The following is a 16,169-nucleotide window of genomic DNA, read 5'->3' on the forward strand; positions in this document are numbered from 1 at the left end:
CTAGTATAGGCGTAGCGCTAACTGCTTTGTAGGTAAAGCCTCGCCTATTTGCGTTAATTTACCTTCTTTAACTTATCTACTAATATTAACTTTTCTACTACCGTTAACTTGTCTATTACCTTCTACCGCCGTCGAAGCGTCCTTATTCTCCTTCTACTACTCCGCGTAGCGCCTCTAATCTTCGGCATTAACTTTAAAGGCAGGGCGCTTTATAAACTCTCGAAGCGCCTACGCTTTAGTCTTCGTCTTCGCTCTTAAGCTACCGCCCTTCTAAGGCGACTTACGCCTTATAATAGCCTCCTTATAAGCCGGTAGCTTCTTATCGACTTGCTTCCTCGATCGCGTCGTACGCTAAACCGCGTCTTCGGTAGTTAACTTCTTGCCTCGCGGCATCTCGAAATACTACTTTAGGAGGTAGCTAGCGCTATAAAGAATAACTATACCTACTAGCTAAGGCGTTAGCTATATAACAATTATTGTAGCGGTATAGAGCGGTATAAGGATACGATTTAAGGTCTCTACTAGCAGAAGAGGAGCATTCTACCTAGTAAATTACAAGGGAAGTTGCTAAGGCTCTGCTATTCTTGGCATTCTCACGTAACCCGAGAAACCCAGTACCACCCTAGTCTGGCATGTGAGATCCATACGTAATTGGAACGACTATTGAATGCAGCAAACGCTAAGCTGGTTTCGGCATCAGATTCTGATACTTGCGCCCAGATTGCGACCTCACTCCCACCTTACTATCAGCAGAACCCTTCCTCTGCCCGCCATCCGTCCCACCCCTACGCGCACGCGGTCTCTTCACAACTTTCCACGTCTTGCTCGTCGGAGTCGGTGTAGCCATTATAGCCGTAGAATCCGCAGCAGGAGGAACGCCTCCTCCTCCTTCACCGCCGAAGCTATCACTCGCATTCTTCAAGGATCCCTGAAATCTCGCATTGCTCCACTTCGCCCACTTGTCATCTTTTCCGACGAAAACTTGGTGTCCTGTCTTCTTGCTATGTGGCTTGGCAGGTGGAGGTGGATCCGGGAGGCCTTCGCCGTTCCAATCTGGGCCGAAGAAAGAGACGGCGTCGTCCATATCGATGTCGGTAACGAGCGTGTCCGGGGAGTAAGAGTAGAGTTCGGCGATGCGAAGGAAGCGTGAGGAGACGTCGGCTTGGCTTGGGATTGTGGGTTGACTGGGAACGACTGGGAGCTTGGGGAGGGATGTGGGCCATAAGTCTAGTGACAACGAGTGGAGGTTAGCGCTTGCGACAATCGGTTTTGGTAGATGGACAAAGAAAGAGCTTACGGTTGGGATGAAACAGGTCAAGGAAGATGTCGCTGTCGTCGGTGTATAAGAAAGGACTGCTGTTGTTGGAAATCGTATCGATGCTACCGATGGTCGAACTGCCATGCTCGAGGCTGGAATCTATGCCGGTGTTCATGCCCATTACGAGAAGAGGGAGAGGACGACTCTCACTTGGATCAAAATTCCGTTCGACCGGCGCAGATGGGATACGCGAAATATGTATCTCGCAGAGATGCAAGATCTATCTAATCAAGCTCCGCCAAGTTACCCATCAGTCTCAATCTCCATGCCGACGGTAAGACAGTGCATTGATCTCGGGAGCATGCCAATATGTAGGCCAACTGCGACTATCTGGTTGGTCTTGCGGAACAAGGCCGTAGATTTCTGGCGGGAATCCAACACCCACGACCCACCATCCGTAGGAGTGGAGCTGCAAAACGTGATGATGACTGCTGTGAGAATCATTCTTTGGAGCAATAGGCCGAAGGCGTTTGCAGAATGAAACTTTTTGAAGATGATGCGACGCGGAAGGCACAGACGAAACCAACAGCATTGGCGGCTTCACAGGCTTGGCAATCTCCGGACCCAAGAGCGTGGGCGCAGGTCCAGCTGCGAACCACTGAAATGGACTGGATTATTATTATTGAATGCTGCGTAACAGCATGCGAACGAGTGGGCCCGGGATCTTGATGTGGCGACACGTGTGAAGTCGACGAACGACGGCAAAGCTGCGTCCTGTTTTGGCCACTTCTTTACATATCCGGATGTCGTCTGCAAAATTGGGGAAGCTACTGTATCGCTGCTGATTTTCAGCTGTTCGCGGTCAGGATTTGCTGCGTACTCTGGCCCTTTCGGCGCCCCAAAAGCAGTGTACTATACAATGTCTCGTTGAATGTGAAGCGTCGTAATAGAAAGCTTTTAATGCACCGGCGATGGCTCATGGATGTGCGCGTATAATCTGCTGGAGATTTCTTTCGTTGGTTGGAGAAAGCTGAACCAGCTATCGCATTATGGACGCCTTATTAGTGCCTTGTAAAAGGGCCCGGACTGTTTTTCGCGGGGAACGAGGGCTACTGCTATATACCTCCTTTAGTGGCAATACTACCACATCTCACTAAATATACCTATTGTACGCTCGGAAGTCGTTATATGTTATGTTAACTTGTATTATAAGTCCTCTAATGTATGTCTAATACCTATAATAGTACTATTCGTAGCGTATCTGCCTAAAAGCCGTATTTTTAGCACCTATTTGCCTAGAGCCGCACCCCTCTATACTAACCTACCCTACTACTATAGCTCTACTTACTAAATAAGACGATAACCTTATATAATAGGCATTAGACGAGGGTTAGAAGAGTAGAGATATTATATAGCTATTACTTAGCTAAGGGCGTAGCTCTCGTACTACTATTTAGGCTCGAATAACTGGGTAGAATAGGACTACTACTATATTTCTAGTAAAGGGCGGTAGACTATATATAATTAGTCCGGCTATACGAGACAACCTACTAGACTTCTTAATAAGAAGAAGTATATACTAATTAGAAGAGCTATAGGTTATATTACTAGAAAACTATAAAGAATAGGTGTTACAATCGACTATTAGTCGTTACTTATTAAGTAGTAACTTTATATATAAGTTGCTATCTCGTACGGCCTCTTAAAGAGACCCTATAGTAAGGGCTCTATTTAAGGCTAAGTTATAGTTATTTGCGGCCTTCTAGATTGTATGCCTCGACGAGTCTTATACCTCTAACAAGACCGCTCTTAGAAGGCGTAGCTAGTTACTAAAAGGCATACTAGTAAGGGATATTTAGTATCTATACTATTCTTAGCGATATACGATCCTAACGGCCTATACGATTAACGGCTATCTTCCGGAGCTATTAATATAATAAGGTAGTATTAATAGTAATGACTTTATAGTATTCGTACGCTATCGAGTACTTCTACGCTATATACCTTATCTAGGTCTACTATTAGTTATATTACTAGATAACTATAGTACCTATTTAAGGCTTATTCTAAAGAAGTTGCACTTAGCTAAGGGCGTATATCTACTATTCCTTCTACCCTATTTACCTAATTATAATGCTATTAAACTAAGCTTTAAATATCTGAAGCATTAGATTAAGAAGCACTAGTAGACAATGCCTAAATATAGGTTACTAAACTAGTAAATAGACTTCTAGGCGTACCTAGAATTAGTATATAAACGATAGGGTAACAATATTAACTATGTAGCTTAATTCAATTACTATAAAGTGCTTAAGAAGCTATATAAATATAGTCTAACAATGCCGGCGGAGTTAGTAGAATAAAAGGTAGTAATTGTAGTATATACGAAATCCCGGCTCGATTTGTAGGTAGAGAGCTAAGACCGTCTATATTATAGTAATTTGTTAGTAGATTAATGCTATATTCTCTTATAAATAACTTCTAACATTTAGAAGGTTAATATCTCGTCTTATATTATATATTAACGGCTTATAATAAACCTTAGTCTAGTATACTAGATATAGGGTAGGATATCGAATAAAATGTGCTCCTAGGCGGCTAGCGCGTGCCTAGAGGAGTGCGAGCGAAGCTTTCGCCTTATATATACTAAGCTAATTCGGTTCTTTAGACCTCGAAGCTAGACCTCGAAGCTATTACTATTATTATACGATTTAGTTCTATTAGAATAGTTTATTAGGAATAAGTATTTTTATATTTTTGTATTACTATTTTTCTTTTCTAGTATTTTAGATACTACTTTATTATTTTTAACTTTATATATATTACTTACTTTTATTCTAGTTTTCTCTAATTTTTTATATCTATTACTACTTTTTATATTATTAAAAAAACTATTTTTAATTTTTTTTCTTTAATGTTTTACAGTTTTTCTATTTAGTATCTTACTTGTTTTACTTACCCATTTTATATTTTCTTATTTATTTTTATTATATGTTTTCTTTTTTCTAATACGTCTAAGTCCTCATATTTATATCCTTATTTATTACTTGTTTTCTATCTTACTACTTAGTTTAGTACTAGCTTATTATTTAGTCTATTAATTAGCTCATTATTTAGTTTATTATTTACTTTGTTCTCTAGTTTTTTATTTCATCTATTATTTGCTTTATTATTTAGTTTCTTCTCTAGTTTATTATTTACCTTCTTTTTCACTTTATTATAAGTTATTTATTTACTAGAATATAATTTATTTTATTAATTGTTTAACTAATTGTTTAACTAATTGCTTTACTAATTGTTTAATTAATTATTTAATTAATTGCCTTACTAATTGTTCTACTATTGTTTTATTAATTGTTTTATTAATTGTTTTGTTAATTGTTTTGTTAATTGTTTTGTTAATTGTTTTATTTATCGTTTTATTAATTGTTTTATTAATTGTTTTGTTAATTGTTTTGTTAATTGTTTTATTAATTGTTTTGTTAATTGTTCTATTAATTGTTTTATTAGTTGTTTTATTAGTTGTTTTATTAGATAGATAGATAGATAGATATTTCATTTGCCTGTTGTAGTGCCTTTCGGCCTATGCAGGTCTGTTTCTATATATTGTTTTGGGTAGGAAACCAACTTAGTTAGTAAAAACCTCCCTTCTATCCTATTTATAAGTGTTGATCTTCCTCGTTTCCTTGTTTTCCTTCCTTTAGGGTATACTAGTATTATAGTTGTTACCCTCTAACTACCTTGCCTGCTGCCCTACCCTTCTTTCCCCCTCTTCTTCCCTCCTTCTTATCTACTCCTTAGTTTCCCTTACTAGTACGAATTGTTATACAAATCCCTATTTAATAATCCACTTTACTATCCTCTTTAGGTCTTCTTTGCTCTAGATTAGTTTGTCGTATTCCCTTTCTATTGCTTTTAGTCTCTAATTACTTCTAGCTTCTAACTATTAAGGGTAGACTAGCAGTATATACTTAGGGTTCTAAGATTGGTAGCTATATTAGCAAGCTCTGCTTTTAATTCCTAGGACGTTTCTTCTAAATAGGTAAGATCTGAGTCTAATATATTTAGATCTGATTTAGATAGCTAGGCTTGCCTCGGCCCTATTTAGGTCCTTATAGAGCTAGTAGTTATATTGACCAAATTTGATTAGTGCCTTTAGGGTTCCTAGTCTAACTTATGTTTTGTTCTATTCCTGCTCCTATAGGTATCTAGCAATTGATTCTACTAGGCTTTGTTTCTCTCCCTTTAGCTTATCTTCCTTTAGCCTTATATTTGGTCCCTAAAGCTCTTTCTCTAGCATTTCTCTTATTAAGACTCTATATTGCTCTAGGTCTTTGACTTTCTAGGGAGTTATTTATAGTCTGTCTCGCCTCCTAGTCCTAATATACTAGGCTTTTATCTTGTCTAGTGCCTTTTAGATAGTCTGTTAGGCTAAGTATTCTATTGTCTTTGCTATATATTAGTGTCTTAGTCCCTTAAAGTATTGTTTAACTAGTAGGATCCCTAATTCTATTTCTACTACCCTTATTAGTATAGTTTTGTATACTCCTAGGATTTTCTTTAGGCTTTAGGTTTAGGACCTACTAACTAGTTGCTTAATCCTCTTTAGTGTTTTCTCCTAGGCTATCTATATCTATACTCTATATAGTATTGCTAGCTTAACAATTGCTTTGTATATAACTTTAGCTTTCTCGAATATAGCCCCCTATATAGAGGCTATAAGCCTATTAATAGATTGTATGTTAGTATCTACCCTCTACTTTGCCTTCTTTACTTATAGTCCCTAATTTAGTTTTGGATCTAGCTAGATCCCTAGTACCCTAAGCTCTACTAATAGTTGGGTTTCAAAGCCTTAGATAGTAATTGATTGCTTTATATTATAGGTTGATTTAGCCTTGCTAAAGTAGATAAGCTAGTACTTTTCTAGGGCGAATTTTGCTCTATGCCTCCTTGCCTATTTTTTATACTCCTAGTACTTCTCTTCTAGGATCTTATAGTTAGTTTCTATTGTCTTAGACTAGGCTAGGATGTTTGTGTTATCTATAAACCCTAATACTAATGTATTCTTTGATTCTAGGAGTAGGAGTAGGTCTACTATAAAGATAAGGAAGAGGATTAGGGAGAGTATTAATCCTTAGGGGATTCCCTTTTTAGTTAGCATTAGGTCTAATTTGAATTTGCTTAGAATGAGCTATATTGATCTTTCCTATAGGAAGGACTAGATGAATTGGACTATCTAGTTTAGTATAGCTTTCTATTTAAGTATATATAGGAGCCTTTTATAGGAGACATTGTTAAAGGCTCCTAAGATGTTAAGGGAGAGGAGGGTTGCTACCTAGTTTTAACTATAGTACTAGATATGTTTAATCTGTTCTATAATTAGTTCTATAGCTATTAGTATTAACCTCTTCTTTCTTCCTCCTATCTAGCCTTTAAGAAGGATATTCCTTTCCTCGGTAAAGGTTATTAGCCTTTTAGCGACAATTTTTTCTAGCACCTTGCCTATTGTATTAAGTAGGGCTATTAGTCTATAGGCCTTAAGCTATATATAGTCGTCCTTCTAGGGCTTCCTTAGCACTACTATTAGGGACTTCCTAAATAGTCTTAGGTAGTGTCCTAGTGCTAGGCTTTATAAAAAGATATTAGCTAGTACTAGGGCTAGCCCCTTCCTGCATGCTTTTAGAAGTTTGTTATAGATCTTGTCTTCTCCTAGTGCCTTATTACCTAGAATTTTCTTTAGGATCCTTTCAATAGTTTTAGGTTTAACCTAGGTGTCTCTTAGTGTACCTAGTAGTAGGGTCTCTTGTTCTTTCTCCTTTATATCTAATAGGTCTACTTGTACCTTTCTATAGAAGAAGTGTTAGCCTAGGGCTCTTACTTTCCCTTCTATTGTAGTCTATATTTGTCCTTATTAGTCTATAATGTCCGGGAATTGTAGTAGTATATCCTTGTCCTATTTAGGTCTCCTTGCCTATTTAGCTATCCTCTATATCTCCTCTAGTTTCTTTATAATTATTCCTATTATAGATCTCTATTCTTGTATCTTGTCTTTCTTAATCTAGATCTTCTTTTCCTAGTAGGCTTTGTTATAGTTGTCCTATGCTTCCTAGGTATAGGTTTGTATCTACTACCTCCTAGCCTTTCTTGCTACTTTAACCTTTCTTATATACTTACTGGTCTAGTATAGTTGCTAGTATAGTGAATGTTTCTTTGCTAGAGTATGCTTTCTAGCTACCTGTTTTAGGATTCCTATTAGTTCTTCTACTGCCTTGTTAATGTCCTCTAGCCTTAGTAGGTGCTTTGTTAAGAGTTCCTCTAGTTTTAGGTCCCTTTCTAGTTCCTCCCTAATCCTGCCCTATTAGGTACCTTTCTAGTTAAGCTTCTCCTCTAGTTCCCTTTCCTAATTAGCTTAGATATTTAGCTTAATCTGCACCGGGAAGTAGTCTAATAATTCTTCTAGTTCCTAGTTGACCCTATATCTTATAATCCTATTCCTAATCTAATGTAATATAAAGTATAGGTCTAGTATACTACTACTTCCTCTTACCTCCTAAGTAATTAGTCCCTTTAGGGTAACAATTTCTATTCCTTCCCTCTCTAATATATCAATTAGTCTTCCTACTAGGAAGTAGTAAGCTAGGGTAAAGTCTAAGCCCTAGAGGGGGTAGTAGAGGTTGAAATCCCTAAGTAGGATTTAGTAGATGTTCCCCTAGATAACTCTAGGTAGTCTTTCTAGGGTTTTTAGTTAGGTACTGCTTCTTAAGTCTAGTAGTAGGTTATATATATAGTGGACTTAGAGTGTACCTTAGGATGTCTCTACTTAAACTAATGTTAGGTCCCTATCCTCCTATAGTATAGCCTACTAGGTTTCTATATCTATCTCTTTGCTAATATAGATATATATCCTTAGGGCTCCCTAGTTATAGATAATTAGGTAGTATCTTAGGTCTTTAACTATTGCTAGTCTCTTTATATATAGGTTGAGCTAGGGCTCTTAGATTGCAATAATATAATGTTCTTTTAGGTTTAGTACTTAAAGGAAGCTCCTCTGTACCTTGTCTTTGCTCTTATTAATATTGTACTATATAATATTTAGTAATGTTGCAATGTTTATTAGGTTTTATCTATATTATTTCCCTATAAGTTTTCCTTTAGTCTTCCCTTACTTTAGACTAACATTTAACTAAGCTTTGTCTACCCTGCTTCCTTTCCTACAATGTTAAGGTATCTTAGTCTCCCTAGTTGCTAGTAACTCTCTTATGCTAGTAAGGCCCTAAATGTAAACCTATTATCTTGTCTAGACCTCTTTTGTAGCACTTAGCTAGGTTGCTTCTATACCTAGCTGCCCTAGCTTGTTGTATATCTTTTTAGTGTATTAATTCTAGCTTCCTTTGCCTTCCTAGCTGCCTATATTCTTACTAGGCATTCCTTCGCCTAAGAGGGGTGTCTTTTAGTGCAGTATGTACATCTTGCTTCTCCCTTATATACTTTGCATTCTTTAACCTAGTAATCCCCTATATAATAGGAGTAGGTATTAGTTGTCTTTATATACTTAGCTGCTAAGTGTCTATAGTATTGACATTTGAAGCACTATATTATCCTATAGTTGCTTCTATATATCTCTGTTTCCAATCTTTTAAAGTCCTAGAATAGCCCCTAGTCTAGTACTATATTAGCTTGCTCTATACTCCCTACCTAGATAATTAGGGAAGACTGCTTCTTAGTCTCTTCGATTTTCCTTTTAATCTATGCTACTTTTGTGATCTTTAGGCCTAGGTATGTAGCTTAGTTTTGTCTCTATAGGCTCTTAATATCCTGTTCTTCCTTAAAGCTTCTTATTATACTATAGGCTATAATTATGAATTGCTGTTAGGAGACCTTTGCTGTTTTCCCTATCTTAGTTATCTATTCTTTTTGTATTTCTAGCTTCTTTTTGTCCTGCTCTTATGCTGTAAATAGCTTAATTACCCCTTTACCTTCGTTCCTAGCCCTAATTACCTCTTTAACTGCAATTCTTTCTACAATCTCTTTCCCTATAAGTCCTTAGATTTCCTTTTGCTCCTATAGGTCCGTAATATAGACTCTAACTACTGTCCTCGGGGGTTTTAGCGCCTCCTAACTAGCTACTGCTACCTAGGTACGGTAGTTTAGGCTTGTCTCCTATTGTTTCTTCGTAATCTTTGCTACGACTATATTAGCTACCTTTATAATTACGTAGCTTGCCTAGCTATAGATTGCTTTCAGTCCTCTAAGGAGTTCTAAGATTATTATCCTGTATACCCTCTTAGGGGTTCTTCTATCTTCCGCCTTTAGCACCTCCTCTGCCCTAGTATATAGTGCTTTCTATTCGTCCTCCCTTCCTTCTTAACTGTCTTCCCTTCGTCTCTAATTGTTCGCTGCTATTGTAGAAGTTTTTTTTAGTTGTTTTATTAGTTGTTTTATTAGTTGTTTTGTTTGTTGTTTTGTTAATTGTTTTACTAACTAGGATAGTACCCGTACGTAAGTACTTCTGCTCCTTCTACTTACGTAGTAATAGCGGTAGCGCCCGCGAGTTTTTTAAATTTTATATATACCTAGTATAGCGGAGCCGCGAATTTTAGGGTTCCTCGCTCTTATTCTCGCTCTCGTTCCTTTAATATTTTTCGGTAATTTTATAAATTTAAATCGTATGTTTTCTATAATTAAAATTAATTTTTCTATAGGTTCTTTTATTAAAAGTTGTTTTATAAATTCTTTTATTAATGTTTTAGTTAATTTTCTTATTAATTTTCTTATTAATTGTTTGTATATTTTACTATATATTTTACTATATATTTTACTATATATTTGAAGTATTAGAAGGAAGGCAAAAGGCTTTACTAGCGGTTGTTCGGGAAGTCGGCGGTTGTTCGGGAAGTCGGCGCTTGTTCGGGAAGTCGGCGCTTGTTCGGGAAGTCGGCGCTTGTTCGGAGATACCGGCGCTTGTTCGGAGATACCGGCGCTAGCTCCGAAAGTCTCTACTTATAGAAACTAGCTAATCAAACGTATAGAATTCTTAAATCCGGGGTCGGCTTAGCGTTACGTATAGCCGAGTGCGTATTCTAGTAACTAGATTAGTACCCTCCTTACTATTGTAAGGCGAGCTTCGCTCGCAATTAATTATTAGTAATAGTTAATTGCGGTTATACCGGCTTATCTTTTATTAACTTATATTACGCGTACTAATATTAGCTCCGTATTTATAACTTAAAGGAGCCTCGTAGATTAACCGCTTTCGACGGTAGTTTCGTAGCCGACGTTACTTAACATACTAGAGCGACCGTTAATATTAACGGCTATATCGAATATAGGGCCTTCTACCTTACTATACTAGGATACTACCCTATTATCCTCGGACGACTATAGCTTGGTAAATACAACCCGCGCGTTAACTAGAAGCTTAACTGAGTTTAATTTAATTTAGACTATTATAAGGAGCACTATAATAAACTCTATACTATCGTTCGTACCTACGGCCTATCCGATTACGAGGATAACGATATACTAGCTTATACCGAGCCTATAGTAACGTAGTACTATTAATAACGACAACCCGCTTATAACCTATTAGATAATACCGATATAGTAAGACTTATCGACTTAATACGAAGGTACTACGTACGACGCGACTACCCTACGCGCCGTTTAGTATCGACTTAGTTCTCGTCTCCGCTCTTACCTCTGCTACTCTTATCGCCGTCTCGACCGGTATAGAAGAAGTTACTACTACCGCTTATCTATATCGCCAGTATAACTATAGCTTTAGTAAGCGCGTAGGTCTTTAACTAGTAGACAAAGAAGAAGGATTTATTCGTATTCGCCGCGTTACTATAGGATATAGAAAAAGAAATAGCTAGGAAGAAGTATATTAACCCCGCTAATAAAGTTCCTTAGTACTACTATAGTAGGTTAACGTTGTTCTTATAAGAAGACGTAAAGAGATTACCTCTATATCGACCCGGATAAAATTATCGTATCGATATTATTAAGGGTAAAGAGACTACGTATAGCCCGCTCTACGGTATATCCTACGAAGAGTTAGAAGTCCTTCGCGACTATCTAAAAGACAACCTTAATAAAGGCTTTATCTAAGTATCTACCTTATAGTACTTATTACCCGTAATATTTATTAAGAAACCCGGCGGGGGTCTACGGTTTAATATAGACTATCGTAAATTAAACGAGATTACTATAAAGAATAGATACCCGATTCCCTTAATTTAGGAAACACTCGACCGATTAAGTAAAGCGGTCGTATATACTAAACTCGATATTATTTCGGTATTTAATTAACTCCGTATCGAACCCGGCTACGAGTAGAAAATAGCCTTCCGTACCCGCTACGGCCTATTCGAATATAAGGTTATACTATTCGGACTTTATAATATACTATTAACTTTTTAGTAATATATTAATAATGCCCTCCGACTCTTCCTCGACGTATTCTATACCGCGTACCTAGATAACGTACTTATCTACTCTAACTCTATTAAAGAATACCGCTATTACGTTCGTTAAGTAATAGACGCGCTCCTTAAAGCCGGCCTACGTACCGACGTCTCGAAGTCGGAATTTAAGGTAATATTAGTTAAATACTTAGGACTCGTTATTAGTACCGACGGTATCTATATAGACGACGAGAAGATTAAAGCCGTACGCGACTAGCCTATACCCGCTTAAAAGATATATAGTCTTTCCTCGGCTTTACTAACTTCTATCGCCGCTTTATCCGCGACTTTATACGGATCGTAAAGCCTATAGTCCTCTTAATGTATAAGGATATACCTTTCGTATAGATAGTAGCCTACTAAGATTCGTTCGAGTAGCTTAAGGCTACGTTCGTTTTAGTACTAGTACTAGCTTACTATAACCCGGACCTACCCGTAATAGTCGAAACCGACGCTTTAGACTATATTACCGCCGGTATTATATCTTAGCTATACGCCGACGGGGTATAGAAACCCGTTACTTACTTCTTAAAGAAGATAATACCCGCCGAATGTAACTATAAAATCTACGATAAAGAACTTCTCGCTATTACCAAAGCTTTTAAATCGTAGAGACCCGAGCTAGAAGGTTGCCGCTTTAACGAGGAGCCTATCCGCGCTATTACGGATTACCGCAACCTATAGTTCTATATATCTACTAAACAATTTAATCGCCGCTAGGCTCGCTAGAGCGAGTTCCTTAGCCGATTTAACTTCGAAATAACGTATCGACTAGGTAGGTAAGGAGCTAAGCTAGACTCGCTTATACGTCGCTCCGAATCCGAGATCTACCTTAACGGAAGCTCTACTACCGCTATAACCTACGCTATAGCGAAGACGGCCTACCACTAGGCAGGATCGAGACGCTAACAGCGACGTTACGCTCGAAAGCCTTTAAGTATAGTCGCTTACTAGTAGGTTAATCCGATCGGACTTTAGCCGTACTTCTAGTAGCTACGCTACTATAGATAAGGATAAGGAACTAGATAACCTACCTATTACGTCGACCCCTTATAGTCGGTCTATACTTTACGGAGCGTTCGCGCTAGACGGTTACTCTTATAAATATTCCTTAAGTAAGGATATAGAGATAGAAGGAGAGGAGCTAACGGGGCCTTAAGTAATACTCGTAGAATTCGTAGCCGAGGGTACTACTACTACCTTCGCCTAGAGTTAACTTTACTAGCTTCCGGATATACTCGCGCATATCGTAGAGTATAGTAAGCTCCCGACGTATATATACGAGTAGCTACGAGGCGTCGACTAGTATAGACTCCTCGCTAGATAGGTTAACGAGGTACCTACTTCGGTCCTATTACTAGAGAAGTCGTACCCTACGTATACGAATTCGCTATTCTATATTACTCGATACTAGGATATAGACGTACTTCTCCTTCCTTTAACCTCTCTTACTACGTATAGAGCTAGTATTCGGTTATTCTATACGCCCCGGTTTATAAAGACTATTACTTACAATTAGTATATACTAGTTAGCCGCTCTCCGATCCGACCCTAACGCTATAAGTATATACGTATCGTAACGGGACTAGACGCTCCTAGATTCGATACGTACTATTTCTTCTCCGACCTTCCTATACCTAAAACGCTTCGAGATCGGAAGATCGACCGGTAACGTCGCTACTATATAAACAAGTATAAATAGGCTTACTTTATCGATAATATCCTTATTCCTACGCTCTACGATATCTATCCTTTTAGAGTACTCGTATATTGTCCCCTATCTTTCTAGTAAGTATATAATCGAGTATACGCGCGATAGAAATAAGATACTAAAGGTAATAATCGGAACGTTAGTAAAATCGTATACGATATCGTTAATCTACTAGCGGCAAATTATAACCCTATAGTCGACGTAGATAGACTACGACTATATTGTTTATAGTAGAATATCGAACGTCGACTACGTCGAGACCTAGATAAATATTAGCGGCGTACGAAACTAGTTACACCTCTAGAGCTAAAAGAACTTCTAGATAAATCCCTCGAGCGCTAGTTCGACCCTACGTATACTATAGAGAGCTTTAGGGTTAGGGTTAGGCGTCCGACCTTAAGGTAGGCGTCGAGCTAATTAGCTATAACTAGCGATACGGCGCTACTCGCTTAGTAATTAGCTATAGCTAGCGATAGGACCCGTCGAATTAGCTATAGCTAGCGATATAGATAAGCTAACCTACGATATCTATTTACCTCGTTCTCTCTCCGTTCGCCTCGCCGTATCTTTCCTCGAAGCGGTACTATAAAGGTATACTTTTAACTATATACGAGCCTAAGCCGGAGAACAATTTAAGGTAAGCGAGTCCCGTTAAGACCGTATTCCCCTACGCTTTTAACTATATACGAGCCTACGCCGGAGACGGTATATATATAGATAAGTAAAGTTATAGTATAGGAGGGATTAATATATAATAAGTACTAATATATATATACTTACTATAGTAGTAGTAATAGTAAGTATAGAAGGACGGATTTAACGAACCCTATTTTTGATTCTAATACTTTAATGTTCTCCTATATATACTTAACGATATCGCTACTCTCTCTCTAGTATATATATCTTACTATACTTAAATCTAATTATATCCCTATTCGCTTTTCTCTCTCTCTTTCCTTTCTCTTTTCCTATTATCTATACGATATATACTCCTTAAACCTTCCTACCTTTAGACTTCGGTAATAGTAAACTAAACTTCTTTACCCTTCCGGACCTCTTCGACCTCCTTATACTAGGCTTCTTACCTACCTTCTATCTCTTACTTAATAGCGTAGGCGCTAGTATAGAAGAATAAGAGTTAAAGGATATCGTTTTTATTATAGTAGTAGTAGTAGTAGTAGTAGTAGTAGTAGTAGTAGTAGTAGTAGTAGTAGTAGTAGTAGTAGTAGTAGTAGTAGTAGTAGTAGTAGTAGTAGTAGCGTCCCTCGGATCTTTAATAAGTTTCTAACCGGATCGTATAGTATCTAGATTATTCTTGGCGATAGATTTTCTAGGATTAATTCTCTTAGCGAACTTCTTAGATAGTAGGGGAGGTAAGTTCTCGCTAGTCTATACTAGGCCGAAAAGGTCTCTTACGTTATTAAAGTCGATTTCGTTATATAGAATTAAAGGATCGTATATAAAGAGGTCTTAGATATTAAAGAGAGATTAACTTTAGTCTTATTAAGATAATAATAGTATCTATTAGCTAGTAAGGATATTACGGCTTCTAGGTATTAGGGATAATAGGATATTAAAGTCCTCGTAAGGCTAGTTTAACATATCTTAGGGCTAAGGTTAATATTACTTTAAGAGGTAATAGGCGGAAACTAATACTACTACTATACCGGGTAGTAGTAGCGTAGGCAACCGCTAGTAGTACGATCTATCTAATAATAGATAGCCGTACTAGGCTAATAACGTAGTAGTTCTAGAGACTTAGGGTAGTAACTAGAGCCCTATAATAGTAATACTAAGAAGTGTAGTATAGATAGTGTATTGAACGAGGTTAATAATTCTACTCTACTCTAGAAGGAGCTGTTTATATAGGCCCTAACCCTATAGGGGGTAGGGGGTCCTAGTTGCTAGCTAACATTCCCTCCCTTTCTAGGTATCTAACTAGACACTATATAATACGCTCGAAACAAATAAGAAGTTATATAAGGCGTATCTTAAGACCGTAGTTAAGCGCTAGTTTCTACTCGCTTCTAATACTAATAATACCCCTAAGGTAGTATTATCCTAAACGCCGAGTACTACCTACTAGCTATTGTAGTAGAGTAGCCCTACATCGGTGTAGCCCGAGCCCCACTTGCATACTACTTACTATATAGGACATACAGAACAATATACTACTAACTACTACTATAGACACTATATATATACGTTCCCTTTATACTAACTACTTCTTAGATACCTTTAATACCTTTTCTTCTTATATATACCTTTACCCTACCTCGTCTATCTATCGTACGTAGACCCCTTATAGCTCTAAACCGCATATAACGAACCTAGACATATAGTATAAAGCCCTCTATATATGTACCTATACCTACGACCTCCCTAGTACTACTATATCTCTAGAGCCGAAGGTAGGGCTATCTTTATTTTTAAAGATGTAGGTATATATATAGATAAAACGGAGTAGTAGCGGAGGCCTTAACGTCTTTTAGTAGAGTCGCTAGCCGACTCTAAGCCTAGAAGGACTAAAGGGTTTCTACCCCTATACTTACCCGAATAGATACTTTACTAGCGTTAAGACGTCCCGCTAGTAATAAACCGCTAACCGTTACCGACTTTACTAGTATTAAGACGTCCTACTAGTAATAAACCGCTAACCGTTACCGATACCGATACTAATACTAATACCGACTATATCCGCGGATAACTTACGAAATTACGAACCCTTTATCTA

General features: G+C 37.6%; 1 protein-coding gene across 1 annotated transcript; it reads right to left on the bottom strand.

The window, feature by feature from the left end:
* Nucleotides 1-593: 593 nt before the first annotated feature.
* On the bottom strand, nt 594-15,572 carry MYCFIDRAFT_180391 (uncharacterized protein; the record flags this gene model as incomplete). The annotated part of the gene is made up of 9 exons (XM_007934192.1): nt 594-684; nt 711-1,417; nt 1,469-1,520; nt 1,566-1,801; nt 1,833-1,856; nt 1,883-2,170; nt 2,225-2,297; nt 10,118-10,179; nt 15,567-15,572. The coding sequence occupies 9 exons, from the start codon at nt 15,570-15,572 to the stop codon at nt 594-596; spliced, it is 1,539 nt and encodes a 512-aa protein (XP_007932383.1).
* Nucleotides 15,573-16,169: the final 597 nt, after the last annotated feature.

This window comes from Pseudocercospora fijiensis, assembly GCF_000340215.1.
Source record: "Pseudocercospora fijiensis CIRAD86 unplaced genomic scaffold MYCFIscaffold_17, whole genome shotgun sequence".
In the NCBI taxonomy this organism is placed as follows: domain Eukaryota; kingdom Fungi; phylum Ascomycota; class Dothideomycetes; order Mycosphaerellales; family Mycosphaerellaceae; genus Pseudocercospora; species Pseudocercospora fijiensis.